A 26768-nucleotide genomic window follows, 5' to 3' on the forward strand; every position below is an offset into this window, starting at 1 on the left:
TAACAACCCTTAGAGGTAGGTGCTATTGCTCTCCCCATTTTAGAGATGAGGAAACTATGGCAAAGCAAAGTTAAGTGGCTTTTTCAGGTTCTCATAGCTCGTAGGTGTCTGAGATGGGATCTGAACTCCAGTTTTCCTGACTTCAGCTTCATTATTCATATCTGATTTCCCTTCTTTGGGGTGAGAGTGAGGGAGGCCAAAATGATCAGCCTTGAAAATACAGGAAAGCCTTAACAAGCTGGCTAGTCTTGGAAGTTAGGAAGACCCCAATAAACATGCACCTGCAGTAGGTACCAGATAAAGGCCAAGAAGACCCCAATAACATAAAATTGTCAAGGTCCCAAGAATAGCATGTAACCGATAAGGGCTGAGGGGAGCCAAACATGCCAGCAACGTTCCAAGAATTGTATGTAGCAGATAAGGGGCTGGAAGGGGAGGCCATACATGCTGGAGAGTACTTAAGGCCCAGCCTCTCAGAAGCAACTTGGAACTCTGATGGCAGAGGTTCCCACTGATGCGCATATCAGTTCAATAAATGGCCTTTCTCTGCCTGTTTGCATTGTCCACGGGTCTTCCTTGGTGGTGGGTGAAATCCCGGACCTTAACAAGAGATTGCCATAAAATCTATCCTTTTGTTTACCTCATTACAAAACCCAAATACATTTTTCATAAGCACTGCACCATGGATCTTATAGGTAGACCCACTGAAATCAGTCTTGTGAGATTGCAAAATGACTCTAAAGAAAATTTGTTTTTTAAATGGATACCTTGTTCAGCCAGCCAAGGCATGTACTGCCTTTGGCTTAGATTCCTGAATTCCTACAAGCCAGTTGGAATGGGCTTTGGGGCTGCCACTCAGTCCAAGTGTCAGAGGTGAAAGGAGACCAATGACTATGCTTTTAAATAGGTCACAGTTTAGGAGAAGCTTGGAAACAGGAATCTCTCTTTCCTGGGGGAGTGGCTATTGATAGGCTAACTCCAACTTCCCCTTTTCCATGGTGTCAGACTTTTAAGGATTTATACTGTGTCTTGAAAATCTGCTTCTTGAGAAGACCCTAGAACAGAAATTGAGGAAGACTCCTTTCTTGGGACATTTTTATTGTGGGGCAAATGGCCAACTAGAATTGCCAGAACTCCCGAATAAGATCATAGTTCTTTCCCTTTATGTGGGATAGAGGTTAAATTGTGTTGACACATGCTAAATAAATAACCCTAGTGTTTATTCACATATAGGTACAGATGCCAATATGGTGAGATTTGTAAAGAGGGTTTCAAATGGCCCAGAAACACCTGTCTTAAAGGCAAGGCCCCCGGAGGAGGGAATTCATAGTCAGAGTCAAAGTTCAGCCCACCCTGGTACAGAGCCCATATCCTGCTCCCAGTGTTCATCTTTAAACTACTCTTCCACCACCCTGAATACCATTGTTCTTCCTGACCCTGAGTGAACTTTTACCCAAAAGCTATTTCGAAGGCCTGCCAACTCCTTGAATTTCACTTTTAGGAGTCAAGCCAGTAACCCGGATAGTAGGGGTTGAGAGAAAGAGAGGAGCACACTGAGAAAGAGGAGCTAATTAATAAACACCAGCAGCACTGTTCTCATTCTGTCCTCCGCTTCTTTTCCTTTTCCGTGCTGTGGCTTGTAATGCTTAAAGTTAGATGGGGATGGAATGAGGCACAACTCAGAATCTTCCAATCCCTTTTTGAAAATATGCTTTGGGAAATCTTGGTCTCAGTTATGCCTTGAATTGGGTAGCTTGGTGCTTAAGCTTTTCCTCTATCAGTTAATGTTAGTGTACTTTGCTTTATGAAATGAATGCAGTCCTGAAAAGACACAAGTAAATAGAATTTTACAGTGATTCAAATTTTAAACACTGTAGAAAAATGTGCAACCATGCATGTAGAAGTGAAATCCTTTGTAATAAAAGCCTTTTAGTAATGGGAATTATTTTCCCATTGTGTTCTGTAATGCAAAATTTCATAAACTTTATATAGGAAAGGATTGTGCATTCTCTGAATTTTCCATCTCTTCGTGCTTCCTCCACAGGCAGTCCTTCTAACTTGCTGAAAATCTGTTAACACTAGATGTGTACCAGGGCAGTTAGGTGGCACAGTGGATAGAGAGCCAGACTTGAAAATGGCAGGTTCTGGCTTCAAATCTTACCTCAGACACTTCCTGGCTATGTGACCCTGAACAAGTCAACCCCCATTGCCTATTGCTTACTGCTCCTCTGCCTGAGAACCAGTACCTAGTATTGATTCCAAGATGGCAGGCTAAGGTTTTAAAAAATACATATTAGATAGGTATTACAGATAAATTATAATATCTTTTATAGATGAAGAAATTAAGGCTTAGGGAAGTAAAGGAACTTTTCCCATCATTACAGAGTTTGTACTAAAAATAGGTATGATTCAAACCCAAATCTCTCCTTACCATAAGACCAGTACTCTTTGCACCGCCCTCCAATGCCCATCTGCTACTTTTGTGTGTTTCAGGAAGAGGATCAAATCATTGAACCTCTCTGGACCTCAAGGGCTCCCTCTATAAAATGAGTGATTTTTGACTTGAACTCTCTTCCAGCTCTGAAGCCTATGATCATCCTCCCTCTGATCCTATTAAGAACTGACAAAGAAGAAGTAATTAAGAGGGAAGGAAAAATAGAGACTTTAACAGTTTTCTAGGTCTTCCTTAGTTGGGCTGTCACAGCGTGACTTTTATATCTTTAGTTAATTGAAATGTTTGAATTCTTCCAATGTCAGACACCTTCAAATTCAAATATAAGCAGAAAACTAAATTGGAAAATAATATAAATTAGCTTGGATAATTTACTAAACCCTACTTCCATCCAGTTCTATTGGTTTTCCTCTGTTACTTACATCCTTCATTAAGTAAGTGGGTAAAATAATGGATAAATAGGATATTCGGTATAAATTTTGCCTGTTTTTTAAAAATATGTTTTTTGTTTCTATATTACATTCATTTCTGGAAACCATCCTTTACATCTGAACCCTCTCTAGTAACTAAGAAAAACAATTAATGTAAAAACCTCAAAATTTAACAGTCCCTCCATCTGATACTATATAAAATGCTCTGCCCTCAAATGGATTTTTTCTTTCTTTTTTTTAACTCTTACCTTCCATCTTGGAGTCAATACTGTGTATTGTCTCCAAGGCAGAAGAGAGGTAAGGGCTAGGCAATGGGGGTCAAGTGACTTGCCCAGGGTCACACAGCTGGGAAGTGTCATAGGCCAGATTTGAACCTAGGACCTCCCATCTCTAGGCCTGGCTCTCAATCCACTAAACTACCCAGCTGCCCCCTCACCTGGATTTTCTTAACCCTGAATAGACTTGAGTGATTCAAGCTTTTAAATTCATCATGTAACTGACCTTTTGATATTGAACCTATCTGTACAAAAATATTTATAGCATCTCTTTTTGTGGTAGTCAAGAATTGGAACCCAAGGGGATACTCATCAATTAGAAAATAGCTGAATAAGTTGGGGTATATGACTATAATGTAATCCTGTTATGTTGTAAGAAATGTCAAGGAGGAATCTTTCAGAAAAACTTGAAAAGACTTTTATGAACTCATGCAAAGTGAAATGAACAGAACCATAAGGGCACAGATAGATACTATTTATCATTTTAAGAAAGGCTTGATTGATTCCAATGCTTTCTAGTGTTTTAATAGGAATGGATATTGTATTTTGTCAAAGACATTTTTCTCCATCTATTGATATAATCATTTGACTTTTGCTGTTTTGTTATTCATATGGTATGTTGATAGTTTTCCTAATACTAAACCAGCCCAGCATTCCCAATATAAACTATATAACATTACAGCTGTATTATAAATATAATTATGAAAGACCTAGCCATTCTAATCAAGATAATTATCCAAGAAAATTCTAAAGAACCCATGATGAAAGATGCTGTCCAACTTCAGAGAGAAAACTGATGAACCCTGAATGCAGAGTGAAATACAATTTTTTAAAGCTGTCTTCTTTTTATTGATTCGTTTTCTTATGTGACATGGCTAATAGGGACATATATGACTTCACATGTATAATTGATATCAAATTACTGGCCTTCTCAAACGGGAGGTGGGAAAGAGAGAAAGAATTAGGAATTTAAAAAATTTTAATGAGTATTAAAAATTTTCCATATAATTGGGACATATTTAACAAAATAAATAAAAGTAATTTTAATAATAATTACACAGCAGTTTCAGATTTGCTTTGGTAAATAGAATATCCTTACCTAGATATTGCCACAGAATTGAAATCAGATGCTGAGTTAAAAAAAGAAAGAAAGATAATTTCTCTGATAATATCATATGGCAGAGCTGCATGACCAAACAAACCAGTCCATGACCTGTACTGCCATTGATATTGACATTGTGTAAAAACAGGTTTAATACCTAGTAGATAATATTAAAATGTAATAATTTTTCACTGACTATGAAACGTTTTTTATCCTAAAATGAAGTAATATAGTTTAGAAATGTAGCTCAGACTCTGTAGCTATTTTTCCAACCTGACTCAAGCTAGCCAAATGGGTCCCAAGAGCAGAGGCTGCTACTTCTCCTTTCAGAGTTCTACAGAATCCTGAGTGTGTGTGTATGTGTGTGTATGTATGTAATGCTGAAAACATGGACCTCTACTGGTTTACTTCCCATGATGATTATCAGTTGATAACAATTAGTTGGCCAAATTGAATTCTCTTTTACAAAGGATATGTACTAAGGGGATATAGTAGGAATAGTTAGAACAAAATATCCCCCCAAACTAGGGGGGATATAGATAAATACAGAGTCCATTGGAAAGTGGCCCCAATTTTAAAGCATATGTGGCAAAAACCTTAAAGCATATGTGGCAAAGGTTGTAAACTAGAACTCTTGGAAGTCCTTTTCCTGGAGTTCTCAAGATGGTACAATATCCTTTTTACTAAGTTCTTTGTAGAGTCCTGACTCTGCTTTTTCCCAGTATTTCCAGTTTGTCTTCATATCCCAGTGCAAGACAGGGACACCAATGACTTTTTCCTAGTTGACTGTTGATGAGAAGTCCAAATCTTCTGACCCTCTGAAGTTCACAAAGATTTCCAATGCTCAAAAGAGGTTGTGGGATAGGGGGAAAGAGGTAATGAAAAAACAGAGGCACTACTCTTTCCCCAATACTCCTAAGTGACTCCCTCCAATGAGCCTGGCTTAAACACCTCTCCTCTTCAAGCTACCAGATACTTGGAATAGTGGGCTCCAACTTTGGTTTTCTATTTTATAAAAGAGCCAGAGGACAATACTGAGTTTCTACAACCAATTATAACACACTGTTACACCTAGTTGAAATAATTCTAATTGATTCAGTGAGAAATCTCTCAGGTAACCATCCCCCTTAAAAAAAGTGTGAAGGAAACCAGGATGCTATTTGAAAACATTTCAAGAATGATAATAAATGTACTATATGGGAAAATCCACCGGAAAAATCTCTCATCTTAAATTAATTGGATGTAGATAGCAATAAATTCACATTTATAAAATACTTTATACTTTACAAAGTGCTTTCCTCATTACATTATCTCAAATGAGATATTTGTAAAAAGCACTTATCACACTGTCTGGCACATAGTGGGCATTGTATAAGTGTTTATTTCTTGACCTCTGTTGCAGTATCTTTGTGTGGTAGTTCAGAGGATCATAGACTTGGAGCTAGATTATGTCATTTCACTCAATCACATCATTTATACATGAGGAAATTGAGGTTCAGAGATGTAAAGAGATTTGTTCAAAGTCACTGATGTAATAGTTACTATTATCCTCCTTGGTCTAGATAAGGAAATTTATGGTTTCTATCAGAGAGGTGGTATCTCACCAGAGAAGTGATACCAGATATCTAGGGTTACACCTTCATTAAATGTCAAAATCTGGACATGAACTCAGTTCTTGTCTGATTCTAAAGCAGTGTCTCTTTACCATGGTACAGTTCTGGGTCCAACAGTTCTTTCAAGATTTATTCTCCTTTCTTTTATTAAACCCCTACCTTCTGTCTTAGAATGAATACTGTGTATTGGTTTGAAAGCAGAAGAGCAATAAGATGTAGGCAATGGGGTTAAGTAATTTGTTCATGGTCACACAGCTAGGAAGTGTCTGTGGTCAAATTTGAATCTAGAACCCTCTGCCTCTGAGTTCCCTTGCTGCCCTTTTCTCTCTTCTTTCTTAAAACCTAAGATATTTTACAACTTTACTTTAAATTCCTCTTTCTACATACTATAAATACCTTATTTTTATTAAAAATGTTTTTGGCTCTGCCAATACTAAATTTTATCCTGACCCAAGAATGATACCATAGATACTCTCTATATATCCATTAATACTAGCCATGGTCTCCTTCATTTTGGAAATCTAGTGTAAAAATCTGGATCATTTGTTTGTAGAAATAGTTTACTAATCACATAACCATGTTATTTTGTTCATGTAAAGTTATTATTTAATTCACATGATCCAAAATTACTCATTTAGTCATTTATTCTTTTCCTTAGTTGTATAAAGAAAGTAGCAACAATTAATAGTGGTCAAGTTCTCAAATATGTTAAAGATTTCTTAAATCTCCCAGATTTGTTCTAGCAACTCCCTTCCCTGGTGGTTCTCACTTATACTATGGGTACTTTATTGTGGGCGGAGGAGCAGTATAAGTGATAGCTTAAACGAAACAATAGGGTGAGACAAGGATCATAACAATAATTTGCATTTATATAGCTTTTTAAAGTTTCAAGGTGCTTTATGGGCATTATTTTCTTTGAGACACCTGTGAGGTAGGTGCTACAGATATTTGTCACACAGCTGATAAGTGTAAGAATTGGGATTTGAATCCAGGTCTTAGGAATCCAAGTCCAATCTTCTATCCATTATGCTACACACCTCTCAGATACCATGCCAGGGTAGACTGTAAACAAATGGAAGAACCACAGAACCTAGGTAAGTTATGGGCAGGTGGAAGAATCAGCTTACCTTCTATCTCCCCTCCCTTATTTTGCTGCTCTTGGTGGCTTGCCTCTACTGCATTTTAATTAAGAATAGCTTTATAATTATTTCATAAGTCTGTCTTTTGTCTCTTGGAATCAAAAGCTATAAGAAAAATTAGAAATACAAGATTAATTTTTCTTTTAGCATTTCTGGAGAAGTTGAATTTCTCCTTCAGATTTGTTACATTTGCTCAGATTGTGAAACACTAGCAAAGAAATTGTTGGGAGTCAGATCTTTTTGATTCATGAATCAAAAAATTCCACATTCTGGGGCCAGGGTGAATCTTTCAGCTTCCTGTCAGCTTTTGGCCTAAATACTTCAGGGTGCTTTGAATGCCTTTCATGGCTGTCCTTCTTAAAACTTCTTTCCTTTTACTGATATATTACTTGTATTTGTGTTTCTTTGGATATACAAATGGAGAGATATGGCACTGAGACATAATATATATATATACATATGTGTATATATATATATATATATATAAAGAAAGTAGAAAGAATTAGAAATCATTTCTCTTCTTTTCTTTTCCCCACTGATGTAACCTTCTGAAATTCCATCAGCTTCTGCAGGAATTCAGTGGGCAATGGGGGAGGAACCCAGATGAGACCAAACTGTACAATCTACACAGCCTGAAGGAAACACAGTAAATATTAAAGAACAAAGAATAAAAGGGTCAGCAGCTTCCCATGAGTTAACAATACCAGTGTGGAAATCTAAGGAAACTTTAAAGGAAACAAATGAGCAGTTTTATAATTTCCTACCTCTAAAAGATAATTGAAACTCGGGAAAAAATTGTATCAAGAAATTGAAAGAAATAATACACAAAGCAGTGTAATTCAAAAAGAAATACCTGTGCTAAAAACATTTTTAAACAGCAGCCATTCACCCCCAATGTAGTGATTCACCCCAAAAGTATTGATGTTTTAAAAAATACCCTTTTGTCTTTAATGAAAAATGCATGGAAATAATCAAATAAAATACTATAAAATTTAAAAAAAAGTCCAAACAAAAAAAATACCTTACCCACTCTCTTAGAATTGATACAAATATCAGTTCCAAGGCAGAAGAGCAGTTAGGGCTGGGCAATTGGGGTCTGTGGCCAAATTTGAACCAAGGAATTCTCATCTCCAGGCCTCACTCTCTATTGACTGAATCATTTAGGTGCCCGCCAAATAAAAATGTACAAGAAGATAGTTTAGAAATTATGTCCAGTAAAAGAATATACGATGGTTACAGGATGTGAAATAGATTTTAAGTTATTCATTTATTTAATCAGGAAAAAAAGAAAAAGAGAAATAGATACTGTTAAGATTTGAGACCCTTGATTATTTCTGATTAGTGCACATTGGAATTCATCTGCATATGATACAACAAAAAAGAATATGGGAGTGGGAATCAAGAGACATTTCTTTTCTGAACTTTACCTGTAAATAGGCATGTGACCTCAAAGATGTCCCTTAATGTCTCCCCTATTAAACAAGAAGACAGAAAATTGTGCTGTAGTAGAAAAAGCATTGGATTTGGAGTGGGAAACTTAGACTCAGATCCTACCACTGACATTCATTACCTATCTGGCTTAACTTCTCTGAGTATAAGCCATCTCATCTATAAAATGAGGGGGTTGGGCTAGATTATATTATGTCTAAATTTCCTTCTAGCTATAAAATTCTATGGTTTTATGAGTGTGCATTTACAATCTATGGCCTGTTGTGAACCATACTGGTGATAATGTGTACTTTGGTGAGGCTTTTTCTTCCTAAATATTGCATCAGTACAGAACGGTAACACCTTTTCCCACCAGGAGATGTGTAGTACCTGCTTGCTGGAATTCTCCATCTGTTAATCTGACAGATATCTCCAACTCAACATATCCAAAACTGAAGTGATTATCTCCCTACCTAAATCTACTCATCTTCCAAATTTCATTGGTTCTATTTAGGAAACCCATCTTCCTTCTAAGAACCCAGCTTCATGACCTCCTATTTGTCCTTTATTCTTTAATTTCTTTTTGCTAAATCTTATAGGTTCTGTACTTACAACACACTTTGAATCTATCTTTTTCACTCCCCAAATAGTGGTAGTCATCATTATAGTTGAATTCTTCACCAGCTCACATATAAACTATGGCAACAACCTTCTAATTTGCTACCTTGCTTTTCCCATCTTCCTCTCCCCTGTCTACCCTCCATTCTCCACAAAACTGTCACAATCATCTTCCTAAGGCTCTGGTATGGCCAAATTACTCCCCTATTCCAGTATCTTCAGTGACCCCTTGTTGCCTCTTGGATAAAATGCAAACTCCTCAGACTAGTCCTTAACACTTTCTCCAATCTTGCTCTATTTGAACTTTCCAGACTTATTTCATATAATTCTTGTACACACATCTCTAATGTGTAGAGATTATTGTTTATCTTTTCTCTCTCCAAACACTAAGGAAGGAGGGGAGTGAACTATTTCCTTTCACCTAAGTGGTAAACCAGTCTCTTTGACTTAACCAAAAATGAATGAGCCACAACTTCAAAATAGCCTACACAGAGTCCATGACATAAGTATTTGGCTCCTGGAAGGGTCTTATGAGATCTGGTCCTAGATAAAGCAGAGAGGACTAGTGTATAGTTTTTTTCATTGATTATGGAAAACTAAGGCATTTTCTGAACTGAGAGCAGGGTAGAGTTACTAATGCTTCTACTTGAGGCTATGGCTTCTAGATGCTCAGGATTCAAGTTAGAGTTTATATCTAATATACCACATAATTTTGAGCTGAAATAGACCTTGAAGGTCATCTAACTCCTTCACTTGTAAAGATGAGAAAATTCAGATCCAGAAACATTAAGCAATTTGGTCAAAGTTACAGTTAGTAAGCATCAGAGAAAATATTTAGATCTTAGCACTCTGACTTTATGTCCATATGTGTTCTTTTCCCTCACCTCCAAATCTAGTCACTGAGAGGGCCATCTTTCAAATCCTACTCTTTTCTTACTTAAGGGATGTCACAAAGGAGGAAATAGATACAAAGGAATTAGCCTAGTTAATGTCCTAACTCTGCCGTCCCTGTCCTTCCCCCCACCACCACCCATGCCGCCACACACACACACCCCTACATGGACACCATATAATAATGTAGTTCTTGGATATTGTTCTCTCAGATAAATTTGGTGAAAAAAGATAGCATAGGTACAGCCTTTCCCTATGTCAGAAAGGTTCAGAGGTAAAAAGGGCTCTAAACAATGCATCCTCCATGACTAACAGATGAACTACAAAAATAATCTTGTAAGGAGAAAGTCAGGAATCTTAAAGCTCAGAGTGAGATGATGCTGAGGATGATGCTCAGAATTATAAAAGCACTGTTAAATGTTTTTAAAAGGAATATTGGGAACGATAAATAAATCAAGGAAGGAATAGAATGGTTGCTCAGTGTGGACAGGATAATGACCATGACCAGGAAGAATGACTCTTAATCCAGTTTTCTTTTCCTAGGAAAATATTTTTAGACCAGGAAAGATTAAGAAAAAAATGGTTAACAAGGAGTTGAAAGCAAAACTAAATGAAGGGACCAATGAGTTCCAGCCATAACATGAAGATGATCTAATTGCAAACACAGGTTACTGAAAGAAAGGGTAGATAAAAATTGAAGAAATATTATCAATAATCTTTGAAAAATTATAAAAAATGACAGACTGCAGAAAGGCAAATGTCACCCTGGTTTTCAGGAAAGGGTAGAAACCAGAGAACATTGAACTTGACTTTTATTCCTGGCAAAAAATATAGAGCCTATTATTAAAGGAATTTATTTGAGCATTTATAACAAATAAATCAGTGATCACTAAAAGGTATTGTGGCTTAATCAAGGTCCATGTCACTAAAACATTTAGAGATATAAAATGGCTCAATCTCTAGAAAGCAGTTTATGATTTTGTTTTCTTAAAAAGGTGACTAAAATGGCCATACCCTTTGATCCAGAGAATCCATTGGTTGCTGTTGAAGATACAAAGACAAAAACAAAGCAGTCCTTGCCCTCAAAAAAGGATATCCTCACTGGGAGTCCTCAAGTAGAGATTGGATGACCCCCCTCCCATCTTGAATGTAGTTTAGAGGTGATTCTTGCTCAAGTATAGGTTGGATCAGATCCCTCTGAAGTCCTTTCTATCTCAGAAACTTTATCTCATAAGGAAATAGTGTAATGACAAAAGTTTCTTTGTTAATTGGTAAGTCTTTTGGAAAGGAGAATTGCATAATAAGAATTTATCAATGCTTACCTCCCAGGTTAGACAGTGCTCTGATTTTTAATGAACAATATGGGATCTGTCTTGTTCATTTTTTCTTTCATGTCCAACTCTTCATGACCTCTTTTGGGGTTTTCTTGCCAGAGATACTGGGGTGATTTGCCTTTTCCCTCTCCAGCTAATTTTACGGCTGAGGAAACTAAGGCAAACAGGATTAAGTGACTTGCCAACAATTAGTGTCTGAGGCCAGAATTGAACTCAGAAAGATGAGGTTTCCTGACTTCAGACTTGTCACTCTATTCATTAGCCCACCTAGCTGTTCAGTGTTCAGCTATAAGTCTTTAGACAGAAATAATACACCTAAGATGGGAAAATGGTATTCTCTTTTTAAGAAGATCTAATTTTCTTTGCTCTAATACTTACTAAGTGACCTTTTGATTTTGTAGTCTACTTTTCCCCTCAGTGACCTAATGGAAATGCTTTATTCAGACAACTCATTCTGATTCTTGTATCAGAAGCATCTTACACTATCAATTAAGAAATTGCTTATATTAGAATCTAGTGGAATTGATTAGGATGAATCGGTTTCTGAGAGCCTATTTATCAGTAGATGAATTGATAAGAACAACTTTCTGAGTCTTCAAACCATATTGTAGAATGGAGGTGACATCATCCAGGTGTAGATAACTCATGATACTCATCCTGAAATAGCCTTCCAGGCTCTCTCTAGCCATAGTCCTTATTTAACCCAAGAAAAAAAGATTACAGAATATTGGATCATGCATTCATCACTTAAAAATTTATACCTAACTTAATCAGATTCTAAATAATAATAATAGCGATGAATTTAAATAGCATATCAGTTAATATTAAGCCAAACCACTTTGGACAGGCAATCTTTCCAGATACCCAGTGATGTTATGGGAACAGGTACACTATTGTCTTTCTCACTTTATAGATGGAAAAACTCTAGCAGTGAATGGAAGGGATTTGTTCTGGGTCATCTCAAGAGTAGGTAATAGAATCAAATGGTACATGTAGCTCCTAATGCCCAGGCTTGCATTGTACAAACACAAATGAGTGATAAAGTATAAATTCACCTGTCAGCATAATACTTAGATTTTTGTGGAACCTTATAGATACTAAGTATGCTATTATGGTTGTTGTTTTCACTTTATACTCTTTTAGCACCTTTCATTTAAGGAAACTGGTCATTAATTCCTTTAATCCATGCAAATTCTTAGTGAATAAAGTAAGAGCTAATCTTATTATATAGACCAGAAAACCAAGACACAGTTGTTTCTTGGCAGACTGGGTTTTTCATTTAGCCAGAATCTATATGAAGGAACATGAAGACAATCTTGGTTCTATATAAGTTATCAAGCATATTTTATGAAAATGTCACATGGAATAAATGAACCTACTGAATTCAATTTGTTTTCCAAAGCACATCATTATTTCTAGCTTTTAAAATTGTAAATAGGTTTGGAGAGATCAGACTATTTTGTGTGGTCAGGCTGAAATAATTTCAACATAATGAAATCTGACTGGGACAAATGCAAAATTCTATATTTGGGCTTAATAAAAAGTTGATTGCATAAGTAGAAGATTAAGGAGACATAACACATTAGGAATTCATATAAAAATGTAGAAAATTAAAAGAAAGCAAAACATGCTCAAAAGGGAACTCAGGATAGTTTTGTTACTACCCTGTTAAATTTAAATAACAGGATTGTAAGGTTTTTTTTAATGGTTTTCTTCCTCGCTCCTGGCATATTAAAATATTTATTTTTATTGATTATTAAATTCATAATTTCACCTTTTAAAACTTATTTTAAGGACCCAGGGAGATCAGTTGACTCAAGCTCAATTATATGATATAATTGCTGAGAAAACTAATACATTGGGGGCAGCTGGGTGGCTCAGAAGATTGAGAGCTAGTCCCAGAGATGGGAGATTCTGGGTTCAAATGTGGCCTCAGACACTTCCTAGCTGTGTGACCCTATTGCCTAGCCCTTACCACTCTTCTGCCTTAGAACCAATGCACAATATTGATTCTAAGATAGAAGGTAAGGGTTTTAATAAAAAATTTTTTAAACCGAATACATTCTTGGGTGGCATCAAAAGATGTATGATATTCAAATCAAGAAAAATTGTCCTACATCTGGAATATCTTGGAATCATAGATTTAGAGTAAGAAAGCAACTTAGAATTCATCTAGTCCAACCTGCATTCTCTTTCTCCCTCCTTCCCTTTTTTTTTTACATGAAGAAAAGTAATTTCATATGAGAAATCAAGATTAATCATGAGCCAGGTTAATGATTTGCTTAAGGTCACATAAAGTATTAAAAGAAAGAAACAGAATTTGAACCCAGAGTCTGTGATTGCAAATTCAACATTCTTTCCACTGTCCTGCCATTTCTGAGAATGAGATTTTAATAGGGACATTGGCAGGCTAGATTGCAACCAGAGGAGTAAAACCAGTATGGCAAGGAAGATATATCAGATGAGGTTGAAAAGACTAGGAATTTTTTGCCTAAAGAAAGAAGATGCATTTGAACTTCACTATCTACAAATATTCAAAAGACTGTCCTGCAGAAGAGGATCTAGACTGTCAGTGTTATTTCAGAGGTCACAACGAAAGCTAGTGGGAGGAAGCAGCTCAGTAGAAAAAGCTAACAAAGTTGTCCAACAGTGGAAAAAGCTGGGAAACTGCTATTTATGATTTTTTCGGGTGGCAGAGGAAGGGGAAATCCAAGGGAAATCCTAAATTAAATACTCAGAAGTTCAGAAAAAAAGGGGCTCATTAAATGAACATTTGATATAGTTCAGTCAGAGGAGAGATCTTAGAGTCAGCATGACTAACCCTGACAGCCCTAATACATTCTTGGTTGATCATTTCTAGGAATGTACTACTGTTTACAGTTGTAAAAAGTCTCTCAGATTTCAGCTTGCCAGCAAGAAGTGAAATAATTTTTAAAATATTGCTTAAGAACTATCTGAATTCACAGAAAAATCAAGACTAAATGATAATGTACATTTTATTCTGTTTTTCTAGGAAGCAGTGCAAACCTTCTGAGAGGCATATAAATTATACTCAAGTTGCCATTTATAAGGTTTGAAAGACACCGAAAAGGACACCAAGACACTCATATTATTATATCAGCTTTCTTTGAAATACAATATATACTCTTGAGAGATAGGAAACTGAAGGCGAAGTACCTGGCACATAGTAGGCATTTAAATGCCTCTTGACCTACTTGACTTGACTAGTGCCAAACAGAATGATGAGGATTTGTGGATATCATTAAATGTTTCTCAAAAAAGTAAACAAACAAAAAAAAAACCCCACAACCTTTGGTCAAGCAGAGTTACAGGGGGAAGTCAAGTACCATAGTTAAATTCCAATTTCTATTCCAGGAAGTCAGAAAAATTACACACAGTACAGTGGGTTTTCCCAACATAAAAATATGATTTTGTCAGAACATATCAATGACCTTTTGATTAAATAGTGTCAGGCAGGGCAAAGGTATGTGAAGTAGGTCTGCAAATATTTAGAAATAGAGATTTATTTAATCTCATGTCTCTTTATAAAATAACTAATTTGCATTCTCAGCTTTCATATAAAAATATCTGTTTTGTGCTGATTTATGCAACCTGGAAGAGCCAAAATACATTTCCTAATTTCAAGTAGAATAGATATACGTGTGTGTGTTTTAATGATGTCTGTGGTTTTTACATCAGAATAATTTCCGACAATATCTTGCTCACTTTTCTTCTTTCCCCATGTTGAACAAACCCTTGTAAAGATGGAAAAACAGTTCAGCATATATATATATATTTCTAAATTCTATCTTAGTAGTCCTCTACCTTTCCAAGAGAAAGAAGGTGTGTTTCACTAACTGTTGTTCAGAGTATCAGCTTTTCTGAAGCTAGGTTCTCTTTAATTATCTAATTTGCATATTGAGTCCATTAAGGCATTTTCCTTTTCACTTTGTTCATTCACTCTTCATCAGTTCATACAACTCTCTGCATGTCTCCTCAATTTCTCACATTTGTCATTACTTTCTCCATGATAATATTCCTTTGCATTCATGGAGCAGAAGGGATTTTTTTTCAATTATTAAGCAATGGACACTCATTTCATTTCCATACAGTGTGTTGATATGAAGATTTTAGTATAAATTGGGCCTCTCTTTCTGTCTTTGACCTCATGCCTAGTAGTGTGATTTCTCCTATTATATATTAACATCATTTAATGAGATTTTTTCAATTATTAGAAAACTGGGATTTATGAGCGTCTCAACCTGTAGGCTTAGCTACATTCTTCTTTTGACTCACATAAAAATGAAATCCCAATTTTTGGCAGTCAGAGAAAAGTGGATGATTCAAGAAGAAAGTATTAGTTTAACTTTATGAGGCATGAAGAATCTCACTTAAATTGAATCAAATTTATTAAATTTATCCATGTTTTATCATAAAATTTATCAAATATACATATGTACACTCACAAATATGTTTGTATATGTGTTTTACATATTTTAAGGGAATTTCTCCTACCTTTTCCCTGTTTGTATATTTAATAATAAACATTTAATGAAATTGTTCCTGTTGGACAATATCCTTTTTAAAGTATATATCTAATCCAGATAGTTTTATCATTTTTCCTCAAAGAAAAAGATTTAAATGAAAGTCTTATCTGTATAAAGATAAACAGAATATTTGAGAGTATCCAGACTACAAGTTTCATCTTAGTTCTGATTATAAAATTATAACTTATATGATTATTAGATTTTTTTATTTTTTATGTCCGAGTTGTTTTTTTAAGTTGTAACACATATCAATTCAAAGATAAAGAAATATCTATGTTTAAAATATTTTTAGCATTGTCATATCAAATCATTAACAAATTTGTAAATAACAAAACCTACATTTTATTCTTTCTATGTTTATCCCTTTCATTCCATTTGCTATTAAATATCTACTAGTCAAAAGCCAACAGGTAAGGGAGAGTCAAAGAGTAAGAACAGAGTTCTTAAAGCTATTAACAACCATGTAAAAGAATACTCCAAATTATTATTGATAAGAGAAATGAAAATCAAAATATCTCTGATACTACCTCATATATAGCAACTTAGCAATAACAAATAACAGGAATAACCAATGCTAGGAGGTTTGTGGGAAGGCACACATTATTGTGGAGTTATGAATTAATTAATCTACTCATTTTGAAAAACAATTTGGAATCATGCCCAAAAAGTGACTAACACATTTTTAGGCTATATCCCAAGTGGATCAATATGAAAAATAAAGGCCCCATATACACCAAACTATTTATAAAAGCACTTTTTCATAGCAGCAAAGAAATGGAAACAAGGCAGATGTCCATCTATTGGCAAGTGGCCAAACAAGTTGTGGTACAAGATGATACTGGAATATTACTCTGCAATAGGAAACAGCAAATTTGATGACTATAGATAAGAACAGGAAGACAGATCAACTGATGAAGTAAGCAAAACCTGAAAAACAATATACCTAAGTGTAAATAGAGAGAACGACAAAATAATCAGAACTGAATGCTGCAAAATTATAATGACTATGCTTTCGCCAAAGTTGAAATATGGGGAAACTCCTCCCCTGCTTTTTTATAGAGGTTAGAACTATGGATATGGAATCCTGCTGCTAATGTCAGAGTTTTTCAATGCATGGATTAATTTTCTTCAATCAGGTTTTGTTTTTCTTTTTGTTACAAAGATGCCTCAGAGGAGGAATGGTAGAGGAGTACGTTGAGATATATAGGTGATCTAAAACAAAATATATCAATTAAAATTTGTTTTTTAAAAATAGCTCAGTTACATTTAAACAGATAAAAGATAGATAGTGCTGATTATGAAAATATGAGCGAACAAGAACGTCTTCCTCAAGGAGCTTTCATTACATTAACAGCTGAAGATACTTGTAAATGGACTCAAGTTAAGAGAAGGGTAGAAAGAAGGACAAAGGAGTTTTTGACTAGAGAAGTCCACATATTGAGCTGGGCTTGATCTCTAATGCTTGTAAATGATACATATTAAATAGGCCTAAAAATGGAGAATATGGCAATCCTATGTAAATATTTTACATATGTAACAATATATACCCAACATGGATAATTCTGCATTTCAGTTCTTTAGAATGCCCATTATAAATAAAAAAGAAACTATTACTATATACTATGTTTGTGTGTATGTATGGACTGTTTGATAATAATGCCTTTCGCATTATCTCATGTAGGCTCGCAATATCTATTATGAGTTAGAAGGTGATAGGTATTATTTTCCCTATTTCATAGGTAAAGAAACTGAAGCACAAAATTAAAGTTCATGTCATTTCCGATGCAAAATTTTAACTGAAACTCAGATCAACTGCTTATTGTTGAGTGCTTCCATTAAATATGGTGGCCTACTTGAAATGCCTCTGATTTAAAACTAAAATGCTGACAACTGCACTCTTAAGTGAATCATTTTGTAGATGTTTAAAGAGAAAGTCACAGCATAGTTTAACATGATCTGGTGTCAATTATCATCTTACTCTCTAAGAATACATTCTCCCCATTTTGGGGAGAAAGATGAGCAGTAGTATATTTTACTTTATTTAATGTTTGAAAAATAATCCTCAAAGCTTAATCTTAAAGCTACTCATTTTCAATCTATTAGATTGAATATAAGTATAATATATATAATATAATATAAGTATAATAGGGAGAAAGGGCATGACATAGCATATATATAAAAATATAAATATATATATTTATAAATATATATTAAATATAAATATATATGAATATATTCATATATTATACATATATTCATATATATTTATATATTTTATTATTATATTATATGTGTATAGAAATATATACATATATTTGTGAATATATGTATATATTTATATTTAATATATATAGAGAGAACTGACTTTGTAGTTAGAAAAGTTTGGATTTTAGGGCTGGTACAGGTATAGATCTACAGTGAAGGAGGCAATTTCCCCACACCAATGAAATAAGTTTATATACATCCATATATTTACTTATTTACTTAAATATATATGCACATACATGCATGTATTTGAATGCATGCATGCAATACTCACATATAGAGAGATATGCATGTGTGCATGGGTATGGATATAGACTCATGTGTACATTATATACATGTGTCATGTGTATTGCATGTATATACATCTATGTGTGTATATACATATTGTGCATAATCATATCTTTTCTTTAAACAATATACTAATTTTAAAAATCCATTTCTGTTTAATAAGAGGAAATATGGCAGTCAGAGGGCCTGGGTTTGAATCTTGACTGCATTGTAGTCACACCTCATGAATCTGTGCTGTCATCACAAATCAGGGGTAGTAGTAACCTTTGTGCCCTACAGCAAATCATATCACCTCTCTAAGCCTTAGTTTCCTCATCTGTAAAATTACAGGGCTTGACTTGATGAGCTCTAAGGTCTCTTCTAGATCTAGATCTATGAATCTGTGTGCTTTAAAATATAGTTTCTTTCAGACTTCTCATGGTTTGGAAGTATGTGTCTATTTGGTAGAGCCCTCTTCCTGTTTCCAAGGGGGAAAGGATATAGGTAGCCCTCAGTTTAATAGCACTGGCATAGGAATGAATGAGTAAATTGGCTAACTGTAGAAATTGGAGTCTATAGAGTTCTGATCATAAAGAAAACCCATGCAGTAAACAAAACTCTTGTACTTGAGAAAACTCTTTGTGGTTTAGAATCCTCATTGCTGTAGGACAGATAAGGAAAGAAATTTCCAGTTCCTTGATTAGGTAAGAAGGCACCACTTGTGAATTTTAACCAAGAGCAAAACCTACTTAGCATCCAGGAAACCCAAGAAACCCAGCAGTTGTTCAGCAACTTGGTGATTTTGAATGGTCCCTTGAATTTCTATTTTAAAAGCCAGTCAATCTGACTATACACATTTTCAGCAGACTGGCACCCACTTTAAATGGGGGTAAGCACAATCCTATTCTGTGCTATGCCAGTGCCATTGAAGTTTGGGAATTGGAAGCAAATTTATTTTTCCATGGGGGGAGAACAACCACTTCCTTTTGTTTTTAGTCACAAGCCTATATGTTGCATAGCCTGCTGCCTTCTGCCTCTAGTTGCCCATGCCAGGGGATAGGAAGAGGTAGGTCCAAAGTATGACACAGAATGCTAATAGATATGAGGTGTGTGCTGACCGGTCTACTTAGGAAAGAAGGACAAGGCTGGGGATTGTGTTCAGTCAGCCAGGCAGAATTGTACAGAAGAGTGCTGTGTGGGTAGGCAGAGGAAGAGTGGGGATAGTGAGCCAGATGGAAAAGGGGGAGCACAAACATGAAACTGCATAGAGTAAATACCCCCTTTTTCCAAAGCCAATTGACCCATTGACTCCAAAAGTTAGAATTGAGGGGAGACCTTCGCCCTCTAAGGACAGTAACATTTTAGTCATCCACGACTTAGAACATAGAAGCTGTCAACACTTCTAGAATTAACACTTGTTTCCTGGATTCCTGACCTGAATGCCAGATGTTTTTCAAATCAGCTCCCTTCCTTATAAAGCAGCTCCCTTCCTATAAAGCCTCTAGAAAGGAGGCAGGTTAAAAAAAAAAAAGCAATATTTGCTGGTGTCACTCCAGCTCTGACATATGCAGATGATAAGAATGTTTACAGATAATTATAATGCTGTTCAGGTCTTCTGCCATCTTGTTTTGTTGGGCTTCTAGTTTATTATTAGTTAGATAAGAAATTTATTAAGTCCAGAAATTTGTTCTGAACGTACACACAATCATGAAGTTTGTGCATCTATTCTGAAACAACAAAAATGGTAGAACTTCTACAGTGGACATTGCTTGGATAAGACTGCTGGGGAAATCATAGTCATAATTTTTAAGAGAGAGTTAACTGCTGAGGCGCTTATTCTTAGATGCTAAGTCTTATTGCAGCAGAGAATCTAAGACGTTATGTATGGAGGAGGACACCTTCCATCATGAGCTGCTGGGGCTTTCTCCTTGGTGAAATTTCCATGTTTTCTGAAAACTGTTGTCAGCCTAATGATTTTCTTGCATCTCCTCCTCTGTGCTATTAACTGTTGGAAAGGAGGGGCTACTTAGTAATTCTACACCTGTCTAGCCCACGCCTATCAACTTGCTAAACTTACCAAACAAGTGTTTGGTAAAGCATGAGAACTTTAGAGCTTGGGATGGCTGTGGCTGCCTTTGGTTTTTCAGACTCTGACTACTGAGGGATTACCCATGTATGAAGATGGCAGTTGATGACAGCAATTTATATTCTAGGACGAAGAACAAACTAAACGCGTCTCAGAATGATCATAAATCTTCAAGACGGAGTAGCCTGCCGCCAGAGTTGCTCATAGGAAATGACATTCGAGGAAGGCTTCAAAGAAACATTAAGAATTTGGACCCTGTTCACCTGAGGCGTCCTAAGAAAAGACCTTCTATATTTCCAGGTAAGATAAATTCTTTTCTCCTTAACAAGTGCCTGCTAGTTAAAAAAAAAAAAAGCACAACACTAATCTTTATTTCATTGGTTATGCTTTCGATTCAAAATTTGCTCCAGGTAGGATTGAACTTTGTAGTTGAGCAGCCAGAAGAGTGCTTAAATTAAAAAATGTAAACAAACCAGCATTTGAGAGCACACTATCTTACTGTTTCCTCCTGCATTTTCTTTTATATGTAAATGAATAGGCAAAGAATCTGTAATTAAGGTCTGTAATATTCATATTTAAGAAGTACATTTAAACACAGAACTTGATATATGTTGGGTATATTTCTAGTAGCCAGGCATCAGTCACTGAATTGTTTTTCTTGTAGTTCTAAAGAACCCAGCTTGCTGCATCTTGCTGGGACTTATTTGCTTTACTTTCTTAAGATATTGACTTGTTAAATGGAACTGATGTTTATGTGCAGCCAGAAATTAACACCATTAAATACTCAGATGCATGCTTTGAATTCCTGTCCTGCATTGGAGCCTGAAAATATTTGTAGTGTAGGGTTCAGTTGAATAATTTGGATGGTGACATTTAGTAATGGACAAGAGAATGTTGAATTTTTAGTTCTGCTCACAGACTAAATTGGCATTCATTTCCAATGTACATGTATATACATGATTTATAGGCAGTACACATAAGACAAATTCTTAAAACAAGAGGATACTTGGGGCTACAAACTGTGACTTATTAAGATCATTGATCTTTGAATTGGATGATTTTTTACTATGGAGAGAATGTGAAGTAATTCTTTATGCAAGATTTCTAGTGAAAAAAGGACAGCAAAAAACTGGAAGTGATTATCTGAGTGCTCTTTTCAGTTAGATTCAGTTGCAAGGGCTGTTTGAAAAGAAATCAAGGAAGTTTTCACTAATAATGATAACTGACATGCTGAAATCAGATGTTCTTTAGGCTGCTTTGGGAAGTCACAAATTATTATAACAGGGCCATGAGATTTTACTCCAAAAAATAGCTTTCTTAAAGAATTTCGGTTCTCCAGTGTTTGTTCTTAGGTCTGAGATGAGTACCAGGTGTAAAACTCTTCTGCAAAGAGCAAATATTTTGAAATGGGTAGCAGGGAAATGCCCCCAATTATTTTCTTTTGAGTTCTTTTCATTTAAACTTATAAGTAAATGTACAAACTTCCTTCTTTTTCTCTACTTTCTTCAATTCACCCACTTTAAAGATTAAAAGGAGTTTTCTTGGTTTTGTTGTCATTTCTATCAAGCCAATGGTGGAATAAAACAACTTTTCTTGTGGAAATTCCTCTTGCAGCTATCTATCTTTAGCAAGTTCTCTCCTTTTCATTTCTGACTCTGATTTCCCCCTTCTATTTTCCTATAACAGGTGCTTATATTTTGCCTTCCACTTTGACCTGCCTCCCCCAATTCAATTCCCCTCTTGTATAATATGAAAGACTCTTTTCTTTGCAGTTACTATGATATTTTACCTAAATCTTAACCTAGGGGGGAAGATCCTCGTACTTGCTGTCACTATTTCTCCTATTCTTGATTTGGAACTATGTAGTTTAGCACTTCTAATTAAAGGGGCTTAAGCTGAGTAAAGACCACCTACTTAGCTTATCACTTCACTCTGATCCTGCCCCAGTTTATCTTACCCAAGATCCTAGGCTAACATTGTAATTAGTTTCACCCAGGTTGCACTGCCTTCCAAATTGGATGCACTGGGTACTCTAGTGCCTTGTAAATATTGCCAGAACATTTCAATGTTCTGCATGAAGTGAGATGTACACTCTAATTTTGATGTTGACACCTGTCCAATCTTCCTAATGAGAGGCCAGAAGGGAGGGTTTCTTGGTGGTGGACTAGCTTTTATTCTGAATACTGAATATCTAGACATCTGGTGGCAATTCTTTCCTTCTTTGAGTTCCATTTTTCTTATTCTCTTTTTAAGTTCTATCCAAGTATGACCAAACCAAGAGTTTATCAGGGTGGGAGCTGGGCTGAGGATGATCAGGGATCATGATCAGTCTCTCCTGCAATTTTCATAGTCATTGACTGAGGTAACTTGAGATAAAACATTGTAAACTTACTATACTCTGAGGCCCTAACATTTGAAAGTTATATATATCAAGATAAAGTCGCACTCTGACTTAGGGTCAGGTGCTACCGTTTATTGAGAGTAGTGATGATAATGTTGTTCAGTCATTTCAGTTATGTCCAACTCTTTATGACTCCATTTGGGGTTTCTTGACAAAGATACTGGAGTGGTTCACCATTTCCTTCTCCAGCTCATTTTACAGATGAGAAAACTGAATCAAGCAGAGTAGAGTGACTGGCCCAAGGTCACACAGCAACCAAGTGTCCAAAGTCAAATTAGAACTCAGATAGATGAGACTCCAAGCCTAGTACTCTATCTACTGTACCATCTAGCTAACTAATGATGAAGATGACAAGAGTCAAAACTATGGTGAAACAAGCTGAAATACATATCATCTCTTTTGTACCAAGGGGGCTTTCAGTCAACCTACATAGGATGAGCTTATATCCTAACTTTTTCAATCAGCCACAAAAAAGCAATAGTTTTATCCACCTGTGCAAGAATCAAAAAAAAAAAAACGCTGATTATAAAAAATAAGAGCATGAAAGCAACTTATCCCAAGACCATCTCTACCTAAACACCATCCAAAAATATGAGGTTGAAATAACCATGATATAATTTATCACCTACTGAATATCTTGAAGTATGATTTGAAGGTTTTGATTAAGCATCAGAAATTTGCAAATTTTTGTGAACTAACAGAAAACAAATACTTGGGCTGCAAATACAGACATCAAAATATCCTAAAGAATCCAACCAATAAACTGCACAAAAATCAGACTTTTACCATAGAATTCTGTCCTAGACTTTCTTCTCTTTTGTCTCTAATTCAGTTGACAATCTCATTAGTTCCCATGAATTCCCCATCTAAATATACTTCGTGTATGTGTATATATGTTTGTGTATACATATATACATATGTACATACTATATCGCTAATTTTTTTCCTGGACTACAGCCCAACATGCCCAACTGTCTTTGGGGCATTTTAACCTGTACAGGATATCTAGGTCTTGTGCTTGAATACAATGTATTCAAAGCAGAACTTATTATTTTTGACTAAAAATTCTCCATTCTTCTAAACTTCTCTATTACTATTGAGGATATTATTGTCCTAGTCACCTGTGCTCCCAACCTCAATTTTATATTTAACTCTAACTCTCCCCATTTCTAGTAATTTTTATTTTTACAACTCCTCTGTACTTACACAATCACCTTTGTACTTCATGCCCTCATCATCCTTCACTTGGACTATTAAAATAGACTTCTAGATAGGTCTCTGCCTCAGTTCTCTCTCCATTCAATTTGTTATCCAACTAGCTACCAACATGATTTTCCTAAAGTGTTGGTCTAACCATATTAATCCCCTTTTTCATAAATTCCAATGGCTACCTCTTACCTCCAAGATCAAATATTATAATTTAACATTTTAATGTCTTCTTAACTTGGATGCTTCCTACAATTTAATCTTATACTGAATTTCCTTCTACATAGTCTATGATCCAGCAACCCTAGTATATTTGTCACACCTGACAATCCATCTTCTATCTCTTTTTTATTAGTTCTTCCTTTGGCCTGTTAATAGCCTTCCCCCTCACCTTTTCCTCTTAGTTTTCCTGACTTTTTCCAAAACTCAGCTCTTTGCTGGTTCAACCAAGATGCTAGTTTCTTACCTTCTGAGCTTACTTCCACCTACTCTGTGCTACATCATATCTAGCTATTTATAATTTGTCTCCACTAGAATTGAACTGCTTAACAACAAAGACTAGTTTTACCTTTCTTTGTATTCCAAACACTTAGCATAGGGAGAGGCATTTAGAAAATTATTGATAAATGTTTTTTCATTAACAATCATCCATAAAAACTTAAGAACAACATTTAATAGATGTTGCCATGTCAAATACTCATAACCTCCATATCACATGGAATTAAAAGCTTTCAAAATAGAAGAGACCCACTAGAGATGATAATTATGTGGGAATGGGATGAGGAACATGTCATCCCTCCTGTTATCCTATCAACTACTGGAAGAGATTTTTATTGAGCCTATGGAGGATGAGCTTATAGCCTAATTAATATTTGTATCCATCTTTAGTAAATAGTGCCTATTGTCTGTGGAAGACTGGATATGAAAGAATAATAGGATAGTCCCTTGTTCCAGGATTGTTTCTCTCTGAATTCTATCAAAATATGTTTATAGTAAGTTAATAACAGTAAACATTAATTTCAAATAGAACATTTCTGTCTGAATTCTATTGAATGAATCAAGAACTTTTTTAATTACTCATAATAACATTCACATGGTATTTTCAAAGTGTTTTATATATATTATTCCACTTGAATTTACAACAACCCTATGAGGAAGATATTTTATAGATCAGGAAAACAATGTTTTGTTTATAAGTGACTTGCCCATATTCACATAACTAGTAAGTAGCAGAGGCAGTATTTGAACCCCCATATTCTTGATTCTGAGTTTAGCACTCTATATAACATGTCACAGGGGCAACTAGGTGGTACAGAGAAGAGAGCATGCAGGCTAGAAAAGGCACATCTTTCTGACTTCAACTCTTCCTTCAGATACTTGCACTAGCTGGGCAAGTCGCTTTACTTTGCCTCAGTTTCTGCATCTATAAAATGAGCTGAAGAATAAAATGGCAAACTACTCTAACACCTTTACCAAGAAAACCCCAAATGAGGTTGCAGAGAATCAGATGCAACTGAACAATAAATATACTGTCATACTCTTTTTGAGGATGATACCACTTTCTACCATCTTTTCCCTTTTGACTTTCCAGACTTCTCTCCAACTATTTATTTTCATAAAACTCTCATATCTCACTCCCACTCAATCCAACCTCATACTTTTTACCTACTTACCTTCAAGGCTTCATTCATTAGTCTGAACAATTGATCAGTTTTCCTCCATCTCCATCCATTTATTTGAATCCCCACTCTCTTTCAAGCCCAGCACATTTCATATTTCTTTCATAACCACTCCAGCCCCAAATGGTTTCTCCTTCATTCTTTGAACTCTCATAACACTCACAACACCTAGTACCCTTCTGTCATATGTGTGTCATTAGTACTCTTCTGTCAGCAGCCTTTGTTTTAGTTACTTTTTACTGTGTCCTTCTTTTCCTCAACTAGATAATAAGTTCCTTCAGAGAAAGATCAATATATTTTACTCCTTTATTTCTCCTTAGAAGTTGATTTATAGTAAATGGTTTCTGATTGATTATAAATAGCTGAAGCACTATCTTAGGTCTCACTTCACCTAGGAGAAGCAAGAGGAGGGAGAGAGAAAGAAGTTTGTTCCTCATTGAAACAAATCACAAAACTTTTCATTGATTTAAAGAAGGGGAAAATCACACACAACCGAGCTTGACACGGAGGTAAATTTTATGTGGTTTTGGCTACTGAATCTCTCTAGGTCATTGGCATGTCCTTGTTTGTTAAGAAGGCTGGTTCTAGCATCAGGAAGGAAACCACTGGCAAACACAGGCTAGTCAAAGGGAAGGGTAGGGCTGAGCCTGACCTTTCCCCACATATGAACTACAAATGGGGGAAGAGGTATTTTTCCACACAGTGAGCATCTCCAGAACCCTTTAGTTGACTAATATTGGGGGCCGAAGGTGAAAAGCACTCCTAGTCAAACACATACTAATAAATATTGATTTAATTAATATTTTAGCCAATGTATCTTTCCAGGGATGGTGGTGGTGGATGCACATAGAGACAAAAGCAACTCCAAAACTGATGATTTGCCCCTAGAAAGTTTATGGAAAAGCCTTTGAAAAATATTCATATTACTCTTGTGAGATTCCAGTACCTCATGGGATATAGGGATAAGAAATCAAGACATGGCGCCTCTTTACTGAGAATACACCCTGGCTCTTGCTCCTGGGTGAACTCCAACT

At 35.6% G+C, this 26768-nt stretch overlaps 1 protein-coding gene across 4 annotated transcripts in view; it reads left to right on the forward strand.

Annotated features, from left to right (window-relative positions):
- FRY (FRY microtubule binding protein) overlaps positions 1 to 26768 on the forward strand; it is a 502970-nt gene that overhangs the window by 58340 nt on the left and 417862 nt on the right. For all 4 annotated transcript variants that reach the window (XM_056825142.1, XM_056825138.1, XM_056825143.1 and 1 more), the window contains exon 2: positions 20576 to 20748. In XM_056825142.1, coding sequence (XP_056681120.1) covers positions 20576 to 20748 — 173 coding nt within the window. The remainder of the gene's footprint in view (positions 1 to 20575; positions 20749 to 26768) is intronic.

The sequence above is a fragment of the Monodelphis domestica genome, chromosome 4 (genome assembly GCF_027887165.1).
Source record: "Monodelphis domestica isolate mMonDom1 chromosome 4, mMonDom1.pri, whole genome shotgun sequence".
In the NCBI taxonomy this organism is placed as follows: domain Eukaryota; kingdom Metazoa; phylum Chordata; class Mammalia; order Didelphimorphia; family Didelphidae; genus Monodelphis; species Monodelphis domestica.